Source organism: Syngnathus acus, chromosome 10 (genome assembly GCF_901709675.1).
Source record: "Syngnathus acus chromosome 10, fSynAcu1.2, whole genome shotgun sequence".
Taxonomy (NCBI): Eukaryota; Metazoa; Chordata; class Actinopteri; order Syngnathiformes; family Syngnathidae; genus Syngnathus; species Syngnathus acus.
In genome coordinates, this window is record NC_051095.1 from 6,160,192 (window position 1) to 6,180,034 (window position 19,843).

Genomic DNA, 19,843 nt, shown 5'->3' on the forward strand with positions numbered 1-19,843 from the left:
GGTTATGTTGTCATTCTCTCGGGCCCAGTAGGAGTCCCGAGTCACGTTCACGTCTAATCCGCCTGGAGAAGTCAACGTGAGGGCAGTCAGGTTACGTGATCAGATGCGTCAGATGAGGACAACTTACAAACGCTGGCAAACATCAGGCCGATGAGCAGAGTGATCGGGAAAATCGTCGTCATCTTCCTGGAGCGGCCACAAGTACATCGGAGTAGAAATTCTTGATGCTCATCCGGGGCGCGATACAATCTGTGGTCTGTGGTGAGTCTTTGAAACACACCAGAACTAATGTTAAATTTAATCTTCCTGCCTCACGTCATCTTGTGGCGAACCATCCAAAGTCACTTTGGTCCAGGGCCCATTGTGGAGTTATTATACGCATGTATAGAATGTTCCAGATTAAGCGAAGTCTGACAGCTCCAGTGACACCTAGAAAATGGATGCATTTCCATCAAGAAGTCCGCCCCACCCCACCCTTTCTTTTTTTTTTATTGACATTTCAAAACTAAAGCCTTTCACAAGCCCGGAGCTATGTTCCCAGCCGTCATTAGCACATAGCTCGATGTTTACATTTGTAGGATGTAAATTTTCCTTCCAACACATTTCAAGAGTTCTCAGTCAAATGATTCCCAGGTATGACTTTGTGGAATGAGTAACAGATTGAGCCTTTCGCCAACAGGGGCCTCTCCTTGATGCAGTCTGGGGGGGGGCAAACTCCGTCTCTCCGCCTTTTCTTTATGATCAAGCTCATAGTCAAGGATGGCTCACGCTCGTCTCCACAGAAGCTCTGTTTCAAGCGCCTTGAGATCACTTCTGTTGTACATGGAAATTATATTAAGTTGACATTTATGATTGTCGTCTCACAATCCGCTGCCGACACTCCTTGACCTTTGTTGCTCTACGACACTACACATCCAGGTAAGCGTAGGCGGAGAGGTAACGAGAAAGCCCCTCCCTCTCCCTCCTAAGCTTGCGTGCTGCAGCAGGCGCGACTCCTTGACGAGCCGGTGGGCGGGAGCAAAGTTTAAGACGAGCCACCGCAGCAAGTTCAGCCTCACAATTGTTTTTGGACACGGTCTGTTTCCCTTTTGGGTTTTCACAGGTGAGTTTTGAGTTTTTTCGCTTTGGGAGCGTTTGCGTATCCGTTTTCCGAGAGACTCCGATTTGAGAGGGGTGTGTTGCTGCTTTGATTCCTTTGCAGGTTGTGAGTCACAGGAAACAAATGCAGCCACACACAAGACAAATCTGATTGCGCAATATTTGGCTTTCAGTAGCAATGTGGTAGAGCGTAACCAACATTAGAGAACGAGAACAAAATATGAGATATTTTTGAGAAGCTCAACCATTGGCGACTCAAAAGAAATCGTTCAAACCCAAATAAGTTTTCTCTGTCAGTGTGGGTCAACATGTTGTGGCCTCATCACCATGGCAACGTGTCTGCTCTTAAAGCCCTAAGCATCTGACACTTCCTAGCCGAGAAGAACCGGAGCAAACTTCTTATCTGCCCATTTTTCTGTCTCTTTTCCAAGTTGAGAGAGAGCCATTTTGAAGAAGTCGGTGACATTAAGATACTCGTGAAACATTTGTTGCGTCGAGGTCGCTTGACAAAAAAGAATCACATGTTGCTTCACCCAAGCATGTCTGGTCTGGACTCTGGAATTAGGAGTCTCTGTTAAAACTCGTTAAGCTCACCCCACCCCACACACTTTGACAAAAGTTGCTTGTGCTTTTTTTCCAGCAGCTGCGCCCCGATGGCGCTAGCCAACAGCTCTTCCACGTTGCACCCGGTGAAAAACGAAAACATCGTGGACAGCACGGCCGCCACCACCGTGGGCGCCCTCATCCTCAGCCTGGTCTTCCTCTTGGGCTTACCCGGCAACCTCTTTGTCATCTGGAGCATCATGGCTCGGGCCCGAAAGCAAACCATCACCACGCTCCTCATCCTCAACCTGGCCATCGCCGACGGTTCGCTGATGGCGTTGACGCCGTTCTTCATTGCTTACTTGGTGATGAAGAAGTGGGTGTTTGGGACAGTGATGTGCAAGGTGCTCTTCTACCTGTGCCTGGCCAACATGTACGCCTCCATCCACATCATCACCCTCATGAGTCTCTATCGGCTGCTGGCCGTACTGCGGCCGCAGCGCGTGAGCGTCCTGGTGGGCCACCGGACGGTGACGTGGACGCTGGCGCTCATGTGGGCGTTGGTGGCAATCGCCTCCGTTCCCGCTATCGTCTTCCGCAACGTGAGGACCAATGCCGACCGCGCCATCTGCGACTCCTACCACGACGACGAGAGTCACGTGAGTTTTCTCCGATTTGTTTTTTCCCCAGAGAAAAGAAACAAGCCCGACTTTTCTGAAAAATATATTTTTAGCAGAAGCTCAGATTGTCTTTCAGCCAAACATACTTTTTGTAATTATGACCTCAAAGATCTTTTCAAGTTTTCACTCAACCACAATCCTCCAAAACCTCATGTAGTGAAATATGTTACAGTAGAACTACCGTATTTTCCGCCCTAAAAGGCGCACCTAAAAACCTAAAATTTTCTCAAAAGCCGACAGTGCGCCTTATAGGCCAGTGCGCCTTATATATGGATCAACTGATGAATTTGTTGATCCATACTGGTTGTACACAGTGCTCTGCCAAAATGTTTCAGTACGTTTTAGTACGACTAGTAAATTACAAGGTCGCATCGCTTCCCAGCATTACGGCAACTGTAGTCAGGGGGCGTCACCGAATAGCTGTTGTACCCGCGAGGCTATTTCATGTCAAAATAGGCTGCTCTGTTAATGTTTCGAGTAAATCTACGGATCGATATGGAAGGGAAACATAGGTAAGTAGTACCAATGCGTTAGATCGAACTTTAGTCAGTTCCGATCATTTTATAGGAGATCGTTTGAGAAACGCGATTGTTTACAGAGGGCTTGTTGGTTATTGGCTAGTGGATGCATACCGCAACCCTAGTCAACCTCAGTTTGATGCAGTATAGCTTCTATTTTATGCGCCTTATAATCCGGTGCGCCTTATATATGGACAAAGTTTTAAAATGGGCCGTTCATTGAAGGTGCGCCTTATAACCCGGTGCGCCTTTTAGGGCGGAAAATACGGTACTTGTCCAGTAGAACAGCTCAAGTATATTGTGGGTTAATCGGGGTCCCTTCAAATGGTAGCAGCTGCACGAGATTAAATGTGACTGGTTCATTCCTAACAGAGCCACATCCCCAGTTCTAAGAGGGTGTGCAGACTTTTGCAACCAAATTCCAGTTAGTGAGAACGCGCTTTGAACTCCAGATGCTGTCCAAAAAAAAACAAAAAACTAAAAATTGACCCCCGTATTGAAATGACTCAATTGTTCGGATGACTCACGGAGCCTTGAGCACTCTCATTCACAGGAGGACGTCGTCTCGTTCCTCTTGTTTGCAGACGGTGGTCCAGTACATGCTGGAACTTGTTTTGGGTTTCCTGATCCCGTACAGCATCGTGGTGGTCAGCTACATCTGCATCCTACGCCGCATCCGACAGACCAAATTCCGCCGACGCATTCGTAGCGAGAAACTCATCTTGGCCATCGTGGTGACCTTTTGTGTCTTCTGGCTGCCCTACCACATCGTCAACATGGTGCAGGTATGTGCTCGCCGCGCACGCGTGATGTCCACAAACCAATTTGTATTCCGTTTTTGTTTCCTTAGGTCACGTGGGCGCTCTGTCCTGAGGGTTCGATTAAAACAACGTAAGCCGTCACACCTCCTTTAAATTCTTGATGTCTTGAGGCTTCGGCTGCCTTCCGTCATCTTTGTGGTTCCTTGGGGATCTTCTGCTGTTGGTCTCAGTCAACTGTCCTTGTCTCTTTGGCTTTCCCAAATTTGCTTTTCTCCTTTTAAGTGTTTTGATTGTGGAATTTCAAGTTGTTCGTTTCATCTCATGAGAGCTTGTTTGTCCGAAAGGCTGGCGAAAATCTGGCACCGAAGTCGCGCTGTCACGTCCGCTGTGGCCTTCATCAGCAGCTGCGCCAACCCGGTGCTGTACTTCTTTGCCGGCAAGTCATACATCCGGCGCGAGGGTCTGGCCTTCATGGCCCGCCTGTTTGAGGCGGCCGGCCTGGACTCCATCTCCAGGAAGAGCCGTCAGAACAGCCAGAACAGCCGCGACAAGGACAAAGAGGCAGATGGGGTCATGCTGAAGGACAAATTTCAGGACTCCAACTCGAGCGCCAATGTCAAAGTGATGAAGTCTCCGACGTGACGAAGCCTCCGACATCACGCCGCTGCTGGCTGGCATCTCCGAATGTCTCGTCCGTCCTTTAGCACGGTGAGCTGTCCTGATGAACAATGAGGACGGCGAGCCTCAAAAGAAGAGCTCGGGGACTTCTTGATGTCCATTTTTTTTTTTCTAGCCATGGTCTGTGTTGTTGTCTTATGCAAGTATGTCTTTGCATAACAGAAAAGGTCCAAATAAACAAGCTGTTCCAGCCGCACCGTTACAAAAATGACGACTCACTGGAGACGTCATGTCCCCGACTTGCCGTCAAGAAACTTCCTGAGGTTTTTCTTGTTCTATTCATTCATGTTCTGCTTTCACAACCGGACGCTCTCTCGTTGGGCAAACCCGTACAAGCCGATGAGATCCACACTTGTCATTGAACAAGACAACTTACACTGCATCATCGTGAGAGCTGGTTCCAACATTGGTTCCAAATATTCGAAATAGCGTCCTTCTCATCCATCCAGGTAAGCTTCGTTTTGTTTTGCTCATCCTTGAAGATCTTATTGTTGGCCGTGTCCCAGGGCACCTTTTGCGAAACGCCGATGTTGTAACGCGAGTCGAGCAGAAACTAGTTGGCCTCCCTGCAGTTAATTCAACATATCCTGTTTCCTGTTCTGTCTATGAAAAGTCGCCGTCCACAATAGGAGAAGTCAAAGTATTCGGCCGACGAAGCCATGGTGTCCAATAGCACCGGCGCCTTCTCTCTCCCCGTCAGCACCTCAGCCAAGGTCGGCATCGCCATCCTGACCTTGGCCTTCGCCTTGGGCTTCCCGGGGAACCTCTTTGTGGTGTGGTCGGTGGTTTGTCGTGTCCAAAAGCGCTCGGTGACGTGCTTGCTGGTCCTCAACCTGGCGGTGGCCGACGCTTTGGTGTTGCTCACGGCGCCCATTTTCCTGCGTTACCTGGCCGGGGGGCAGGGCTGGGAGTTTGGCTCGGCGGCCTGCAAGCTGGTGCACTACCTGTCCAGTGTCAACATGTACGTGTCCATCTACCTCATCTGTCTGATGAGCATGGATCGCTGGCTGGCTGTCAGCAGGCCTTTCCTATCCCAGAGGATGCGGACTAAGCGCTCCCTGCTGATTCTCCTCCTGGGAGTCTGGGCCATGGCCTTCGTGCTGTCCCTTCCGATGCCGTTCTACCGAAGGTAAGTCCCGCGTGTGCCCCGATCGTTGATTGCAGACTGACGTTTTCTCGTGTGTGCGCAGCAACCTGAGGAAAGTGTTCCCCAACAACGCCACGTTGAAATTTTGCGTGCCGTACCACTGGCGAAGTGTGGGCCATCGGGTCTTTCAGTACACCTTTGAAACCATCATGGGCTGCCTGGTGCCCTTCTCCCTCATCAACACTTGCTACTCGTCGGTCATCTGCCGCCTGCAGAGCGCCATGTTCCAGCGGCGCGGCAAAAGCAGCCGGCTCATCTTGATGATCATTTGCACCTTCGCCGTTTTCTGGCTGCCGTATCACATCGTCAACACCATCGAGGTGATTCGATCTTCCGTATGCGAGGATGGTGGACGTTCCCGCATTTAACCCCGTGCTCCCCTCCGCCAGGTGATCGGTCTCTTGCAGGGCAGCCAGGCGACGGTAGCGGCCGCCCTGGTGGCCCGCCCCAACGTCACCGCCTTCGCCTACTTCAGCAGCGCCGTCAACCCGATTCTCTACGTCTTTGCCGGCAGCTCTCACATCCGCCGGGCCGGCCTCAATTTCATGGGCAAGCTCTTTGAGGCCACCAACTCGGAGAGCAGGAGCACGTCCACCTTCACCCGCAGCGGACGCACCAGCTCGTCGCGGGAAGACACCTCGGTGCTGCAGACCCTGTCGGTCAAATTGGGGAAGCCGTTCAGGGGGAGGCAGGGAGACGGCGGCGACGTGTCGACAAGAGAGATGGACGAGCCGGAACTGAAGACTCTGGCAAGTGTCGAGCCGTTCGAATAGTGTAAATACCCTGATCATCTTTCTTTCTAATGTGGATTCTTCCTTTTGTTTTTGTATACCTGCAATGATACCCACTTCCATTGTTTACATTGTCACAATGCTGCCTTCACATAGCTAATATTGCTTCATTTTGAGAGAGCTATTCATGTAATACAGTAATCCCTCGTTTATCGCGGATAATTGGTTCCAAAAACCACCCGCGATAAGTCAAATCCACGAAGTACGGTCACCAACAAGAAGTACTGGGCAGGCTAAGGAGTTAGCGGAAAGATGCTAATTCGCGATCGTGCTAACACGCGAAAACGGACTTCTAAAGGAATTTAAAAGAATATTTTGAGCAATACTACATTGTCCTAAAGGTTAGACACATGTTTCCTCAATTTAGAAGTTGTATTTTGACTTTAAATGTTTTTTTAATTTGGAAAAAAAATCCGCGATGTAGTGAAACCGTGATAAACGAAACGCGAAGTAGCGAGGGATCACTGTATGTTTATTATTGTTACTATAACAGCGAGAGTTGGTCCGCTCGCGCATAAATTGCACTATCAAGATTTGTGGCGACAAACACGAGATTGCATCCGTCGAAGCGCACTTCCTGTCTTTCAACACACGCTATTTTCAAAACCTCACGCGACACTTTTGGCTCATCTGAGAACTGTCAGTTTCAGCAGAATCTTTGCGACATGTTCTCAGAGCGGGAAAAGTATCAAATAAATTGTTTGCTGGAAAGTAAGATTCACCTCTTGATTGTGAATGCGAGCAATCGGACACACGATGCTATTATGGTGCCAACTCGGTGTGAAAGTGAATCTGAGGAACGGCCGCGCTTAAAATAGAATCTTGTTGCTGTCCAGCGGAAGCGCGAGCAGACTGCTTTGAGTCTTGTAGAGAGAGAAGAGTGCACAAGGCGCACTTTCATTTGTAATTTAAAATCAAATAAATGTCGGTTGAGTCCACATGGAGGCGAGCGGGAGCGGGAGTGGCCTGCCAGTGGAATGGGAAGAGCAGTGGAGAAAGGAAAAGGAAAGGAGGAAACAAGTACTGGGAGAAGGGAGGGAAGGTGTCGAGCAGGACAAACGTGAGCTAAGGAACATCGTGGCCTTCAATGACTCCAGATTGGGGCTGACGAGCGAGAAGGCGGAACCACGCGGATCCAAACTCAGGGAAGACGGAGACGATGTCCGACCATATTGGAGCGAAAGCTTTCCCGGTGAGACGTTCAAGGTCCTGAGGGAGTTTCTCGACTCGGGTCTCCTCACAGACTTGACCTTGACTACTGAAGACGGGAGCAGCTTCCACGTTCACTCTTCCATCCTTGCCGCCGTCAGCGCTTTGATTAAGGCGAGGGTGAAGGAAGAAATGCTCAAGGGCCATCAGGAAGACACCGCTGCCCATCAATGGTGTCTGCTTCTGGGTCCAGATGTGGGTCATTGTGGGCTGCGGGCAGTTGTAGACTTTGCCTACACGGGGGAGCTCAGAACGGGCAACACCCTACCCCAAATTGAGGCAGCGGCTCGTGCCCTCGGCGTTCCGAGATTGTCGGAGCTCTGCGAGCAAACCGCAGGAGCCGAGGCGGGTCCGGGAAGGCGACGAGCAATTTCTGCCGAGGAGGAAATGAGACAAACCCTTCGTTCCGTGGAGCAGCTGTGGGCTGAAGGTGTGGGCTGTGATGTCATTTTGGACGTGAACGGAGCTTTCTTCCATGGTTTGTACAATCGGTCTGATTGTGAAGTTATTTTTACGGTTGCTTCTGCTCGAACTGAACTTCGGCTCGTGGCAGTCCACAGGACGATCCTGGCAGCAAGCAGCGACTACTTCCGAGGAATGTTCACCAGCGGTATGAGAGAGTGTCGTCAAAGCAGTGTCGCCATTCCTTGCCAAGTAACCCCAGAGATGGCGGCTTTGGTTTGCTTCTGCTACCGCGGGAGCCTTCCTCTTAACTGGGACTGCGTTTTCGAGCTGGCCTGCACGGCGCTCCAGTTCCAGTTCCGGTCGGCTGTCTCGCTTTGCCTCCTCTTTATGAAACAGGAAATGGATGCTGGTTCCTGCCTGGATGTGGCTTCTTTTGCTGAAGCTTACGGAATGGCAGATCTCCTCGAGGAAGCCAATGACTACGTGCTGCGACACTTCTCGGAGGTGTCGGCTACTGAAAAGTTTCTGGACCTCCAAGCTGAGAAGCTTTTGGAGTTTCTCTGCAGCGATGGTCTCAGCGTGCCGTCTGAGCTGATCGTGTTTCGAGCTTTAGTCTCCTGGGTGGAGGCGGATCCCGAAGAGCGCCTGGGACACGCCGACAAACTGATGAGAGGAGTTCGCTTCCCTCTCATGACCTTTCGAGAGTTCAGGGAGGTCAGTGATCTTGTTCAAGGCATCTTAACGAAGTGGAGTTGCACTGACATGCTTTACTCCTTTCCCACTTTGTGATCTTTGCTTTAGGTTAGGGCCATCAACCTGCGAATGGAGACCAAAGACGTGCAACTTCATGTTGCTGCTTTTAAGGAATTTGGATCCAGCTTCTCAATGGAGGATCACTGTCGGGTGAGGCGCCCCAAAGACTCCCTGGTTCTTGTCGGCGGGGACCGGCTGGACCCAGATACGGGTCAACGCAAACCAAGCGACGAAATGTGGTTTGTAAACTCCCTGCGCTCCGGCATAGGCCTGGTGAAGGACATTGAGTGGAGGAGGCTGGGCCACATTCCAGATAAGCCAAAATTCAGACACGGCGTCGCGAGACTCAACGGGCGCTTGTTTGTGGTCGGAGGATGTCACTTCTACGCCAAAGACAACGTGATGAAATCCACCTACAGGTGAACACGCTTGATGCTCTTCCACAGTGGTGGGCGCTTACCACTGTCTGTTGTTTCTTTTCCCATCGAACCAGCTACGACCCTGAGCTAGACCTCTGGAAAAGGTGCACTGACATGCAGGAACGTCGAAGTAACTTCTCAATGGTGGTGCACCGAGGTCATCTTTGTGCCATTGGTGGAGATAAGCAGCTCAACACTAATTTAAGCAGTGTGGAGATTTATGACCCTGAGGCTGATAGCTGGAGGTGAGCTTAAGTCAGGACAAATATATTGGCTTGATTTGGTTTTCTTTCCTGTCTCACGCCATTCCCGGGTTCTCTCAGCTTCGCCCGTCCTCTGCACCAGCCGCTAAGCGGCCATGCCGCCACAGTCTTTGATGGAAGGGTGTTGGTGTCTGGAGGTTTTGACCCTCGGTATGTTTGTGTCGCTTCCCTCTTCGTGTATGACCCCAAGGTGGGAAGCACCCACCTGGCTGATATGCTTCAAAACCGGGCCCAACACTGCATGGAGGCGCTGCGAGGTCGCCTCTACGTGGCCGGCGGCATGTGCAACCTGAGGAAGTATTACACAGACCAGCTCACCTGCGAGCTTTACGATCCTTCTACTGACTGCTGGACGTGTCTTGCGCCGCTGCCCGTACCTCATGTGGGTGCAGCCTCGGCCATCTTGGAGGAGAATGTCTACATCCTTGGAGGGTACTGTCAGGAAGACTACAGCGAATCTGGACTCGTCCACAGGTTTAACCTCATCACACAACGCTGGGAGAGGATGGGAAAAGTGCCAGCGGCCGTTACTGACATTCGAGCCTGTGTGCTTGGACTTCCCCAGCACTTGCGATGCTAGCTTGAAATGTCACATGTACCGGCTTTCTCACCAGTGTGCTGGCAAACTATTTCCAACAAAAATCGGAATCTTGTACAGCAGCCTTTGCGAATAAAGGGATGGTAACATGAACAAAAGTGACATTGCAGATTGATGTGAGAGGAATTACTGAATAGACACACTCAGGTAGAAGGACAGAAGATACAAAAGTATTTTTTATTCCTGTTTATTAATGTGGTTATTTCATTTTAGTCACAGACACTCAAGAATGACAGCGACCAAGAGCAAAGCTGAAGAGCTTTGACATTTATTTTCCGCTGAAACTACGATGTTACGAATTTCTTACTGAGTAAGCAAAACACTTGCACTAAGCGTCCACAGGAGGGCGCTCTTAACTAGTAAACAGAAAATGTTGACAGAGGGCAGAACAATTATTATGATAAATCTACCTTGCATTATTCTTCTGTTTTATTTACCATGCATCATTTTGTTTGATCCACCATGCATAATGATTAGTATGTTTGATTTAGCACGCATTATTATTATTCTAATTAATAATATATTTCAGGGGGCCAGTGCCTCTTTGGCCCCCTTCTAGCTCAGTGAGCAGATGTCAACCTCACCAATAACCTGTTTTTTTACTAAAGACATTTTTAATCACAAAAAGGTTTTATGTAGTTATTTTTAATGATGATTATTATTATAATAATAAATGACGCTAATATTGAACGTACATGCATTAGTTGGATGTGGGGGAAAGACATTTAGGCAGTAGTAATTGGGCACTTGTGTGGTGTCAAGTAATGTCATTGTTGAGCCACTGGGAGTCACTGTAATCTTTTTTTTTTTTATGGGTGGAACTGGGGCCTGCCAGACTCCTTCCTGTGTGGAGCCAAAATGTTCAACACACAAAGCATGAAATAAGATGTGAGATGAATAGTCACACGTGGAAAAAGGAATCTGGTCATTCACAAATGTGAAAGACGCTTGTGGTGAGCTGCCTCAGGACAATAAAGATGTACAAAACACTTTTGAACATAGAGAGGGGGGGGGGGGGAGTACGTTTGGCTTGAATAGGCGCTAAAAATAACTGCGATTGACCAATCGGATTGTGAGGCTGACATATTGAGAGCATTTGCTTATTTTAAAAGCGCACCACAGTATATTTAGCTGCTGCATGCATGTCATTATGAGAGTTGAGCTCTTGTCCAAGGAGGGACGTCATTCCTTGCCATACGTCGAGCTCGTTGGAGCTTTTTGCTCTCATGGTTGCCTTTCTACTCACTCAAGTCATTGTTTTTTACCTACTTGATTTTCATCAGGGAATGACAGTGAGCCTTCCATGCAGTCCATCTAAACATTGGACTAATCTAACGCGATCCAAACAATAGCGGTTGAGCAAAAGTCACAAATGGTGTGTCAGCAAGCACAGGCAGATGAGTCCGCCGGGTAGGAGGGAGTGAATGGCACAGCAGAGCTTGGAAGAAGAAAGCACCAAGAGATTGATGTCTTCTGCCCAGTCAGTGTTGCTGCAGTGGCAATTAGATAAGAGGTCTGGATTAGCAGTCAGCACGCTTGGGCCACAGTCAGCCTATTAGATTTGTCGCCGACATGACCGTAGCCACTGAGGAAACGGGGGTGCATGACTGACACAAGAAAAAAAGCTATCCAAATGGCTGCTTGTCATATTTGTTTCTGTCGCTTCACATCAGTCACAGAACTGGACACAATATCAGCATCATTAAAACATTTGTCCAAGTAGGAAAGAAAGTCAACTATGAAGCGTTGGGCGATTATAGAAAAAAAGAAATACAGAAATCACGATTTTCAAAACATTTATTCATTGAGTTCAAAACTATTCTACTCGCAAAACTCAACTGTTCAAAACTACATTCATTCGTCTGTGCACGTTAAACACTTGATTCTTGCAATTTTGAGCACATTCTTCCAACACATTCAAACAATCTTTCTTATCTCTTTATCATTATTTTATTTTGACATGTCTCGGGACTTCCTGGCCGATTGAGTTACTTTTACATTTGTGCCTTGCAATATTCTATGCTATTATATTTATTATGGCTATGTTGCCGGATTCATGGATGATGAATGTAAGAAAACAAATAATTGAGCACTGCAGCAATTGCCCGGCTGTGTGCGCGCGCGCGCGTGCGTGATTTAATTTACGCGAAGGAGAAGAGAGAAGCAGGACAGGTCGTTTTGATGCCACTTAAATTGATTAGAATCTGTCAGCTGCAGTGCCTCGTCCACTCCCCCCTCCCTTCGTCTCTTCCCGACATTCCTGACATGTTGACCAAAGTCGACCGATCGTAGCATTTTCCATTTTCCGGCCATATCGCCCAGCATCGGTGGTTAAGGTTGTTACACTCAGATACTTGGTACAATTGCTGATTCAACAAAATGTAATTTAGTTTTTTTATTTTTATTAAAAGATTTGGGATGTCACCAACAAATAGTTATAAAATGATCGATTACACGAGAAAAATGCATTTTGGACAGTCATGAGTCGAAAGTACAATTTCAAATCTCGGAACTCTTGAATTTACCTCAGAAGATATCGCATTACAATGACTAAAGCATTTTCGGATTGGTTGTTCACAACAAAACACGTCTGTCGATATTCATAATATCAAACTAATGAATTTCTGCATTTATTTTTTAAATCTTATATCATATAAGCATATGTAGAGTGAGGCTGGCAAAGAAATGAATTGCTCAGTGCTGCCGTTGCGTTTTTACTGTGCATCTTGAACGTGAACTTGATAGAAGGAAAGTGAAGTCGTTGACAGGACCTCACGCTGGTGAGTTCTCGCGAGACTTGGCGAGCCCTTCCCAAACACCCCGCCTCCTCTCCCCTCAGACTTCTGTGTTGTCGTGCTGCTGCTGCTGCTGTGCTGCTGGTGCTGCTGGATGTGAGCCCCCCTCGCCCCTTCTCGTAAAAGGAACCGGGCCACATTTTGTTCACAATTTTGCATTCGTACGTCCATCCGAAAAAGACAAGAGAAAGAGGAGGAGACGACTGCTAGCAAGTGCTCATATTCGCTTTGCCGCCGAAGGGAAGCCAGCCAGGTAGGTCGACTCCTAAAGTCATAGCTTATTCCCTGCAAATTCAAATGACGAACACTTTGTTTTTGGAATGATGTGCTTAGCGTGACTGTCGACGCCAGCGCGAGCGGAGGAGAGGCGCGTTTGAACACAACCTGTGCTGGCTTCGTCCATCACTCAGCTGACGTTGTTAGCAAGCACGACGTTAAATGACATGACGCCCTTAAGTTCATCTTTGCAACATCGCCCGTAGCCATGGTTACCAGATCTATTCGCAATGCCCGAGAATAAAACTACTGTATTTAATTAATGTACGTTGACGTGGCCTTAAACCAAAAGCAAAAAATCACAATTCAGCTCATTTTCTTAGCCCTTCGCTTTGGTAAAAAAAAAAAAAAACCACAAAAAAATAACGAATGACATTTTCAAAACGTCTGTAATTTGCCTTTACAATATTTTCCCTAATTATGATTGAAGCTAAGCAACAGTGTTTTGTCTCAACTTCTCCACAATTAATAAACTTTTTTTTTTTCTTTTTTTTCTGGACAAGTTGGTGAATGAGTACTTAATGAGTACATCGGCTTCACACTTGTGAGGACGTGGGTTATTTTGTACCGCTGGATACTTCCTCAGATATTCCAAAAGTGAAAACGATCTAAAAATGTTGTCTGTTTATGTTAAATCAATGTTGCTGGAGAACAAATAGTCTTTATAGAATATATAGTCAAATAGAAACCTGATTGACTCCATTAAATCGCATATATGCTGCCACTAGCAATAGATAGTGCTTTTTAGTTTTTGCATCAGAACAGACGTTTGACTATTCATAACCTCTTCAATTCAGACTGAGTTGCAACCTAATTGGTTACCAACTGAATCGAAAATTATTTTCAAAATCGATTAATCCTTTAGTGACATTATCACTTAAATTAGTCCAAATCCTTTGAATGTCAGGCTTTTTTTATTTCTGTTGCGGGACATGAACGCAGCCTAAATATTTTTCCAAATAAGACATTTATAAACAATTGCTTTGACTATCAATGATCAACATTTGTGCCCATTTTCTGGCATTTGTACATTGTAGTTTTTGATCTATTCTGTGCGCTGGTGTGTTTATGTTTATCCGCTCGGGCTGTTGCCAGATGGAAAATTCCCCCGCTGCCAGTCAAGCCACTGCAGCACTCGAATAAGTCGCGGCGGTTTATTGGCTTCTTGACACTTTGAAGCATCCACCAAAATGCACATTATAAACATTCGGTTATGAAAACTGGGATGACTTCACGTCAGTTTCCTTAGCAGAAGATAATCCTCATGGTGATTCCACATTGCAGAGGTACCGAATAAACTGTCCTTTGATGAACGCTCATTCGGAGTGTTTTCCATGAGGGGATTTGGAAACATATGACATGACCCCCCCCCCCCCCCCCCACCTCGCTTGCCAGCGTCTCTTCCTGTAAATTCAATCCTCCTGTGAACTTCATACACAAATTCTTCGGGCTAATTTGAGAAGTGACACACTTTCTTTCCACTCGTTCAGTCTCTCGCTGTTGTATTGAAGCTACGGCGCGAGCCGCCACGCCGCCATCCGATGGGGAGGATCCCACGAAACGATTCAACGAGCCGATTTTAGTCGCAGTGTAAATGTGCTACAATATGCACGACGTGCACCTGTCTGCCTCGAGGCGGCTATTTATGTTTTGCGATGTATGGTTGTCATAGTGACAAAATCAGCATTAGGCCCTACTGTGTGTGTGTGTGTGTGTGTGTGTGTGTGTGTGAGCGTGTGGAGGATATGGCCACTATTTTGGAACATTCCCTCTCTGTTTAATCGACAGTCTATTGTAGCCATCTTGTACACTTTCCCAAATATTTTTTAACAACAATAACTGCACTTTAGGACACACTTGTTTGTAGCCTGTCAGCTCCTTTGTCTTTGTATTTGCTGTCGTATTGTCTCAGTTTAACGGCCTCCGACCCGAGCTTGAGTTCACGTTCCACGTGGTCACCTTGAAGATACTTCCGGATGTCCTCGCTTTTATGTCCTCCACTGATTTATTCTTGCACTTTGGATCTGTTCGCCATGGCTCCGCTTAATCCAATTACTTCGTCACCCCCTGCGTCCGTCTGCAGGTCTGCGAGGAAACAGATCTCCGAGCCCCTCCGCCCTCCATGTTTGGCGTCTCGGTCGCCGTCATGCAGACCGCCGTCCTTCTCTTGTCCCCGCTCGTCCTCTTCTCCCTCCTGGCTCCGATCGCATCCTCTCAGAGCGAGGCGGACCTCACCGTCATGACCCAGGCGGGCCGAGTCCGGGGCATCCACATGCCCGTGCTGGAGCGGGGCCACGTGACAGCCTTCCTGGGCGTCCCCTTCGCCGAGCCGCCCGTGGGGAAGGGGCGGTTCCGCCCGGCCGAGCCCAAACGTCACTGGGCGGGAGTGTACGACGCCCATCACTACCCCAACGCCTGCTACCAGTTTGTGGACGTCACCTTCCCTGGCTTCATGGGCAGTGAGATGTGGAACCCCAACATGGATATGAGTGAGGACTGCCTCTACCTCAACGTGTGGGTGCCGCCGTCGCCCAGACCTCACAATCTCACCGTCATGGTGTGGATCTACGGCGGAGGTACGTTACTTGTCTTGTTAAAATACTCTGGGATTTGCACATGTGTACACACCCTCCTATAACTGGAAAGCGGACTTTAAACCGATGATGATGACGCACACTTCGATCTGGTTATTGCAGTTGTTCAGCTCTTTTTTTAAATTTTTTTCTATGAAAACAAAAACCTGGCATTTCAACAGGGGTGTGTAGACTTTCTACGTACGTTATGTGACACTGACCTGACAATGATGCCTGATTGTTTTCATTTTCCATTAGTATAGTCAGGCTCTTGTTCTTTGCAGGATTCTACAGCGGCTCTTCATCCCTGGACGTGTACGATGGCCGTTACCTGGCTTACAGCGAGACAGTCATCGTGGTGTCCATGAACTACCGCATCGGCGCTTTCGGTTTCCTGGCTCTGGACGGCTCCTCGGAGGCTCCCGGCAACGTGGGCCTGCTGGACCAGAGGATGGCCTTGCAGTGGGTCCAAGACAACATTCACTACTTTGGCGGAAACCCCAAGCAGGTTCTTTTCAAGCCCGCAGACTTAATCCGATGTCGGCAGGCTGTGAGCGGCTCGGGCGTGTTTTTCTGCTCCAATAAAAGGTGACCATCTTCGGGGAGAGCGCCGGCGGCGCCTCGGTGGGATTCCACCTCTTGTCTCCAGACAGTCGGCCCCTCTTCACCAGGGCCATCCTCCAAAGCGGAGTTCCCAACACCCCCTGGGCCACCGTCAGCCCGGCCGAGGCCCGTCGACGAGCCACGCAGCTGGCCAAACTGGTGGGCTGCAGCTGGGGCAACGACACCGAGCTGGTCGACTGTCTACGCACTAAAACGCCACAGGAGCTGATTGACCAGGAGTTTCAGGTGAGGACCACCACGACGCCCGCAACCCTTGCACACTCGGAATGTTATCTATAACTTCAACAATACGTTTGTCATCTTCCGAGCAGGTCCTCCCGTGGATGTCCATCTTTCGGTTTTCGTTCGTCCCCGTGGTGGACGGCGACTTTGTGCCCGACGCGCCGGAGGCCATGCTGAACGCGGGCAACTTTAAGGACACTCAGGTGCTACTCGGGGTTAACCAGGACGAGGGCACCTATTTCCTGCTGTACGGCGCCCCTGGCTTCAGCAAGGACAACGACAGCCTCATCTCCAGGGGGGACTTTCTGGAAGGTGAGGCTCTCCCGAGATGGCCGTCCGTGTCGAATTGCGGCTGAGCCACCGACGGTGCCTTCTTTCTGCAAGGTGCCAAGCTGAGCGTGCCGCACGCCAACGACATCGGCCTGGAGGCGGTGGTGCTGCAGTACACCGACTGGATGGACGAGAACAACGGCCTGAAGAACCGCGACGCCTTGGATGACATTGTGGGCGACCACAACGTCATCTGCCCTCTGGCTTTCTTCGCCCGCGCCTTCGCTCAGCACAACGCTCTCAAGTCCAACGCTGGTACGCTCAACCGCTGCTCCATCTCACCCGACTTCTCCCCCCACAATTTCTTCCAAAACACAATCCACAAAGCTTTTTGTCATCATACGCTCCGCCATCAGGGGTCTATCTCTACCTGTTTGACCACCGAGCGTCCAACCTGCCCTGGCCCGAGTGGATGGGCGTCATCCACGGCTACGAGATCGAGTTTGTCTTCGGCCTTCCCCTAGAGAAGAGATTAAACTACACCCAGGAGGAGGAGAAGCTGAGTCGCCGCACCATGAGATACTGGGCCAACTTTGCACGATCCGGGTGAGAGTGGCGGCGATCGGTCGGCGGGTCGACCGGATCCGCCGCTCACTCTGCCATCTTGTCACCGCTCAGCAATCCCAACGTGAACGTGGACGGCTCGGTGGAGAGCAGGAAACGCTGGCCTCATTTCACCGTGGCCGAGCAGAAATACGTGGCGCTCAACACGGAGCCCGTCAAGGTCCACAGGGGTTTGAGGAACCAGATGTGCGCCTTCTGGAACCACTTCCTGCCACGCCTCCTCAACATCACAGGTTAAGCCCTTCCGAGTAACCGTGGCAACGGTGACAGGCAAACCCAATTGGGGTCAAATCTCGTGCGGGCCTCTCAATAGCAGCACTATGCAAAAGGCGGTTCTAACAGATCGCTACTTGTGCCTTTTCCTCCCCCAGACAATATCGATGAGGCCGAGCGCCAGTGGAAAGTGGAGTTCCACCGTTGGTCCTCCTACATGATGCACTGGAAGAGCCAGTTTGACCATTACAGCAGGCAGGAGCGCTGCACCGAGCTCTGAAGTTCCCGGGTGGGCGAGGGCGTGGAGGAGGGAGTGGAGCCAAAAGGGGGCGCCAGCGGGTTCAAGCCACAGGCGAAACGGAGCAGGCAAGCTTATTTCCTCCATAGCCACTTAAATGACAACAGTAGATAAACTGCTCAAGCACTGTATGTCCATATTTATTATTTTTGAATGATTCTTAATTTATTGACTATTTATCTCTCTCGCTCTCTGTGTTTTGCGTCTGAGGGAATGGAGGGAATCTGCCTCTCCTCGCTCGTCTTTTTTTTTTTGTCCAACACGTCAGGATTTGATTATTTTTGTGTTGATTTCTGCCACCGGGGCTTTAAAAACAATTCCATCCCTCAATTTCAACATAAGCCATCTTAGCTGGAAATCATTTCCTAGCCACTATATCGTGGCCTATATAGTGAGTTGGCCATTTTGTAGTGCTCTTGGAATGTGTTGTGAGTAGTTTACCCCCCTCGCCCCCTCCCATGCTTTTCTGAGAAGAAAATCAAATATATGCAGAGATCATTTCTGTTTGTTTGATAAGTTGTTGGTGCCATCTTGGGGAAATTGTTGGAAAGAGGGGAGAGCATTTGGTCAAGCCGTAGCCTTGTCTAATAGAAAAAAAAAATGTGTCGTTGCCATCTTGTGGCATGCGTAGGCAATTACGACCCCCTTTTGGTAGGTTCCCATTCGCAGTCTTATTTTATTTTTGCTGTGTTCACTGAAGTTGCATTGTGGGTTGGGCATCACAACCACCTTGTTTGTTTAATATTTATTCCAAAATGTCCACCAACTGATTTTGATGTTGTGTGGCAACAATAATGGCATTAATTGTCTGTTAGATAGGTGATTAGTTTTGGTTCTCGTGGCTGTCAACGTCACCACCGATTACCATCTACCTTCCTCCTTGCTATTATCCGTCATCCCTCTCTTCTCTGCGTCCGACCTGCATCCGCAGCCCCTTTTGCCATCTCGCTATCCGGCTCTCTTTTCTCGTTAGCCTAATGGAGGCTGAGTAATTCAGTCAGCGGTGGGATGATGTGACAGAGCGTTGGCTCAGCCTCTGGCCTGCCAGCCAGTGGAGCACGGTGAATGGATGGAAAGGGGGGGTGAAGAGAAAAGACATCCTTGCATAACACACATAGGAGACTGAAAACCCTCTGGGCTTTGTGTAGGCCATTTCTTGAAGAAAAAAACCATTGTCATTTCAATTTACACACAGTTCAGGAGTCAGAGAGAATGTGTTGTATTTGAAACTACATAAATTAGGCTTCCACTAGCTTAATGCTACCAAATAATGCAAAACATGCTAACCTTAGCATCGATAGTTGCTGTTTCAGAAGCAATAGATATTTGAACTCAAACGGGACACATTAAGACAATAGAGTTCCTCATTATCTTCATCGTGAGTTTGATATTTGTCATGTTCAGACACTAGCTCAAGGCCTCACTGTATATCACATATTTTACTGTTAGTATCAAATTTTGGTCACTTAATGGGTGGCTTGAGATGGGTTCTCATCCGTCCCTCAACAGTTTTTCGGAACAAAACTAACCAAAAATTCTTTTTGAACCGGACTTGAAATGAATGCGCGTCGGCATGTTGAATGGATGAGGAAGCTGATGTCCAAATGCATGCTCTCATCTGATGTTACCCTTTGCCCTCAAGCAATCCCATCCTAATGCATGTCCTCCAGTATTCCTGAAAATTGCTCCAGACTCTTATTTCCTATTTATTTTTCAAGAGTAAGTGAGAACTGTATCTCAACTGTTTGCTAGGTTTGATGTTAGCAATAAAAAATACAAGATATATTTGATATTTATTTCCAAATGTGGTAAAGGCCGGGAAGTGTTCCAACTATGAAAAGGCTTTCAAAGCAATAGAATTGACGCTAATGTAATGACGCTAAAGCGTTCCCTCAGCCTCACAGTTCAACTAGTAAATGTTGAAGGCTTCTGTCGCTTTCCAATATGTCTCTGTGTATCTTGAATGCTGACTTGTAGCAATGAATAAAGATATCCTTATGCTTCTGTCCAGCCTGACCTCATGTCTGCTTCATTTTGCGGCCAGTCAGTTTCGCAAGCTAACGCCAGTTTCTCTAATCAAGACAT

General features: G+C 48.5%; 3 protein-coding genes across 5 annotated transcripts; all 3 read left to right on the forward strand.

Moving 5' to 3' along the window:
* Positions 1–958: 958 nt before the first annotated feature.
* Positions 959–6,380, forward strand: LOC119129704 (proteinase-activated receptor 1-like). The gene is made up of 9 exons (XM_037263081.1): positions 959–1,102; positions 1,742–2,300; positions 3,424–3,624; positions 3,690–3,730; positions 3,945–4,238; positions 4,305–4,308; positions 4,908–5,407; positions 5,469–5,745; positions 5,815–6,380. The coding sequence occupies exons 2-9, from the start codon at positions 1,752–1,754 to the stop codon at positions 6,196–6,198; spliced, it is 2,250 nt and encodes a 749-aa protein (XP_037118976.1). The 5' UTR covers positions 959–1,102; positions 1,742–1,751; the 3' UTR covers positions 6,199–6,380.
* Positions 6,381–6,587: 207 nt separating this feature from the next.
* On the forward strand, positions 6,588–10,852 carry si:ch211-63p21.8 (kelch-like protein 33). 3 transcript variants are annotated; one of them, XM_037262637.1, is made up of 5 exons: positions 6,588–7,903; positions 7,979–8,544; positions 8,632–9,002; positions 9,077–9,247; positions 9,326–10,852. In XM_037262637.1, the coding sequence occupies exons 1-5, from the start codon at positions 7,156–7,158 to the stop codon at positions 9,843–9,845; spliced, it is 2,376 nt and encodes a 791-aa protein (XP_037118532.1). In that variant the 5' UTR covers positions 6,588–7,155; the 3' UTR covers positions 9,846–10,852. The 3 variants fall into 3 exon arrangements, with proteins under 3 accessions (XP_037118532.1, XP_037118531.1, XP_037118530.1); XM_037262636.1 differs by having other exon boundaries at positions 6,588–8,544; positions 9,326–9,882; positions 9,926–9,961; XM_037262635.1 differs by having other exon boundaries at positions 6,588–8,544.
* A 1,871-nt stretch (positions 10,853–12,723) lies between these two features.
* ache (acetylcholinesterase) lies at positions 12,724–19,768 on the forward strand. Its single transcript, XM_037262671.1, has 9 exons — positions 12,724–12,911; positions 15,018–15,510; positions 15,792–16,015; positions 16,096–16,356; positions 16,443–16,665; positions 16,738–16,938; positions 17,040–17,229; positions 17,302–17,480; positions 17,619–19,768. Exons 2-9 carry the CDS (start codon positions 15,057–15,059, stop codon positions 17,738–17,740), a joined length of 1,854 nt encoding a protein of 617 aa, XP_037118566.1. The 5' UTR covers positions 12,724–12,911; positions 15,018–15,056; the 3' UTR covers positions 17,741–19,768.
* The last annotated feature ends 75 nt before the right edge of the window (positions 19,769–19,843 follow it).

Excerpts from the sequence above, each read along its gene's own strand:
- LOC119129704 (XM_037263081.1), top strand. The coding sequence starts at position 1,752 with ATGGCGCTAGCCAACAGCTCTTCCACGTTGCACCCGGTGAAAAACGAA. Across the intron at positions 3,625-3,689 it reads ACATCGTCAACATGGTGCAG|GTCACGTGGGCGCTCTGTCC; the intron begins GTATGTGCTCGC and ends TTGTTTCCTTAG. Across the intron at positions 5,408-5,468 it reads CCGATGCCGTTCTACCGAAG|CAACCTGAGGAAAGTGTTCC; the intron begins GTAAGTCCCGCG and ends GTGTGTGCGCAG.
- ache (XM_037262671.1), top strand. The coding sequence starts at position 15,057 with ATGTTTGGCGTCTCGGTCGCCGTCATGCAGACCGCCGTCCTTCTCTTG. Across the intron at positions 16,666-16,737 it reads CAGGGGGGACTTTCTGGAAG|GTGCCAAGCTGAGCGTGCCG; the intron begins GTGAGGCTCTCC and ends TCTTTCTGCAAG. Across the intron at positions 17,230-17,301 it reads GCCAACTTTGCACGATCCGG|CAATCCCAACGTGAACGTGG; the intron begins GTGAGAGTGGCG and ends GTCACCGCTCAG.
- si:ch211-63p21.8 (XM_037262635.1), top strand. The coding sequence starts at position 7,156 with ATGGAGGCGAGCGGGAGCGGGAGTGGCCTGCCAGTGGAATGGGAAGAG. Across the intron at positions 8,545-8,631 it reads CCTTTCGAGAGTTCAGGGAG|GTTAGGGCCATCAACCTGCG; the intron begins GTCAGTGATCTT and ends TCTTTGCTTTAG. Across the intron at positions 9,003-9,076 it reads GTGATGAAATCCACCTACAG|CTACGACCCTGAGCTAGACC; the intron begins GTGAACACGCTT and ends CCATCGAACCAG.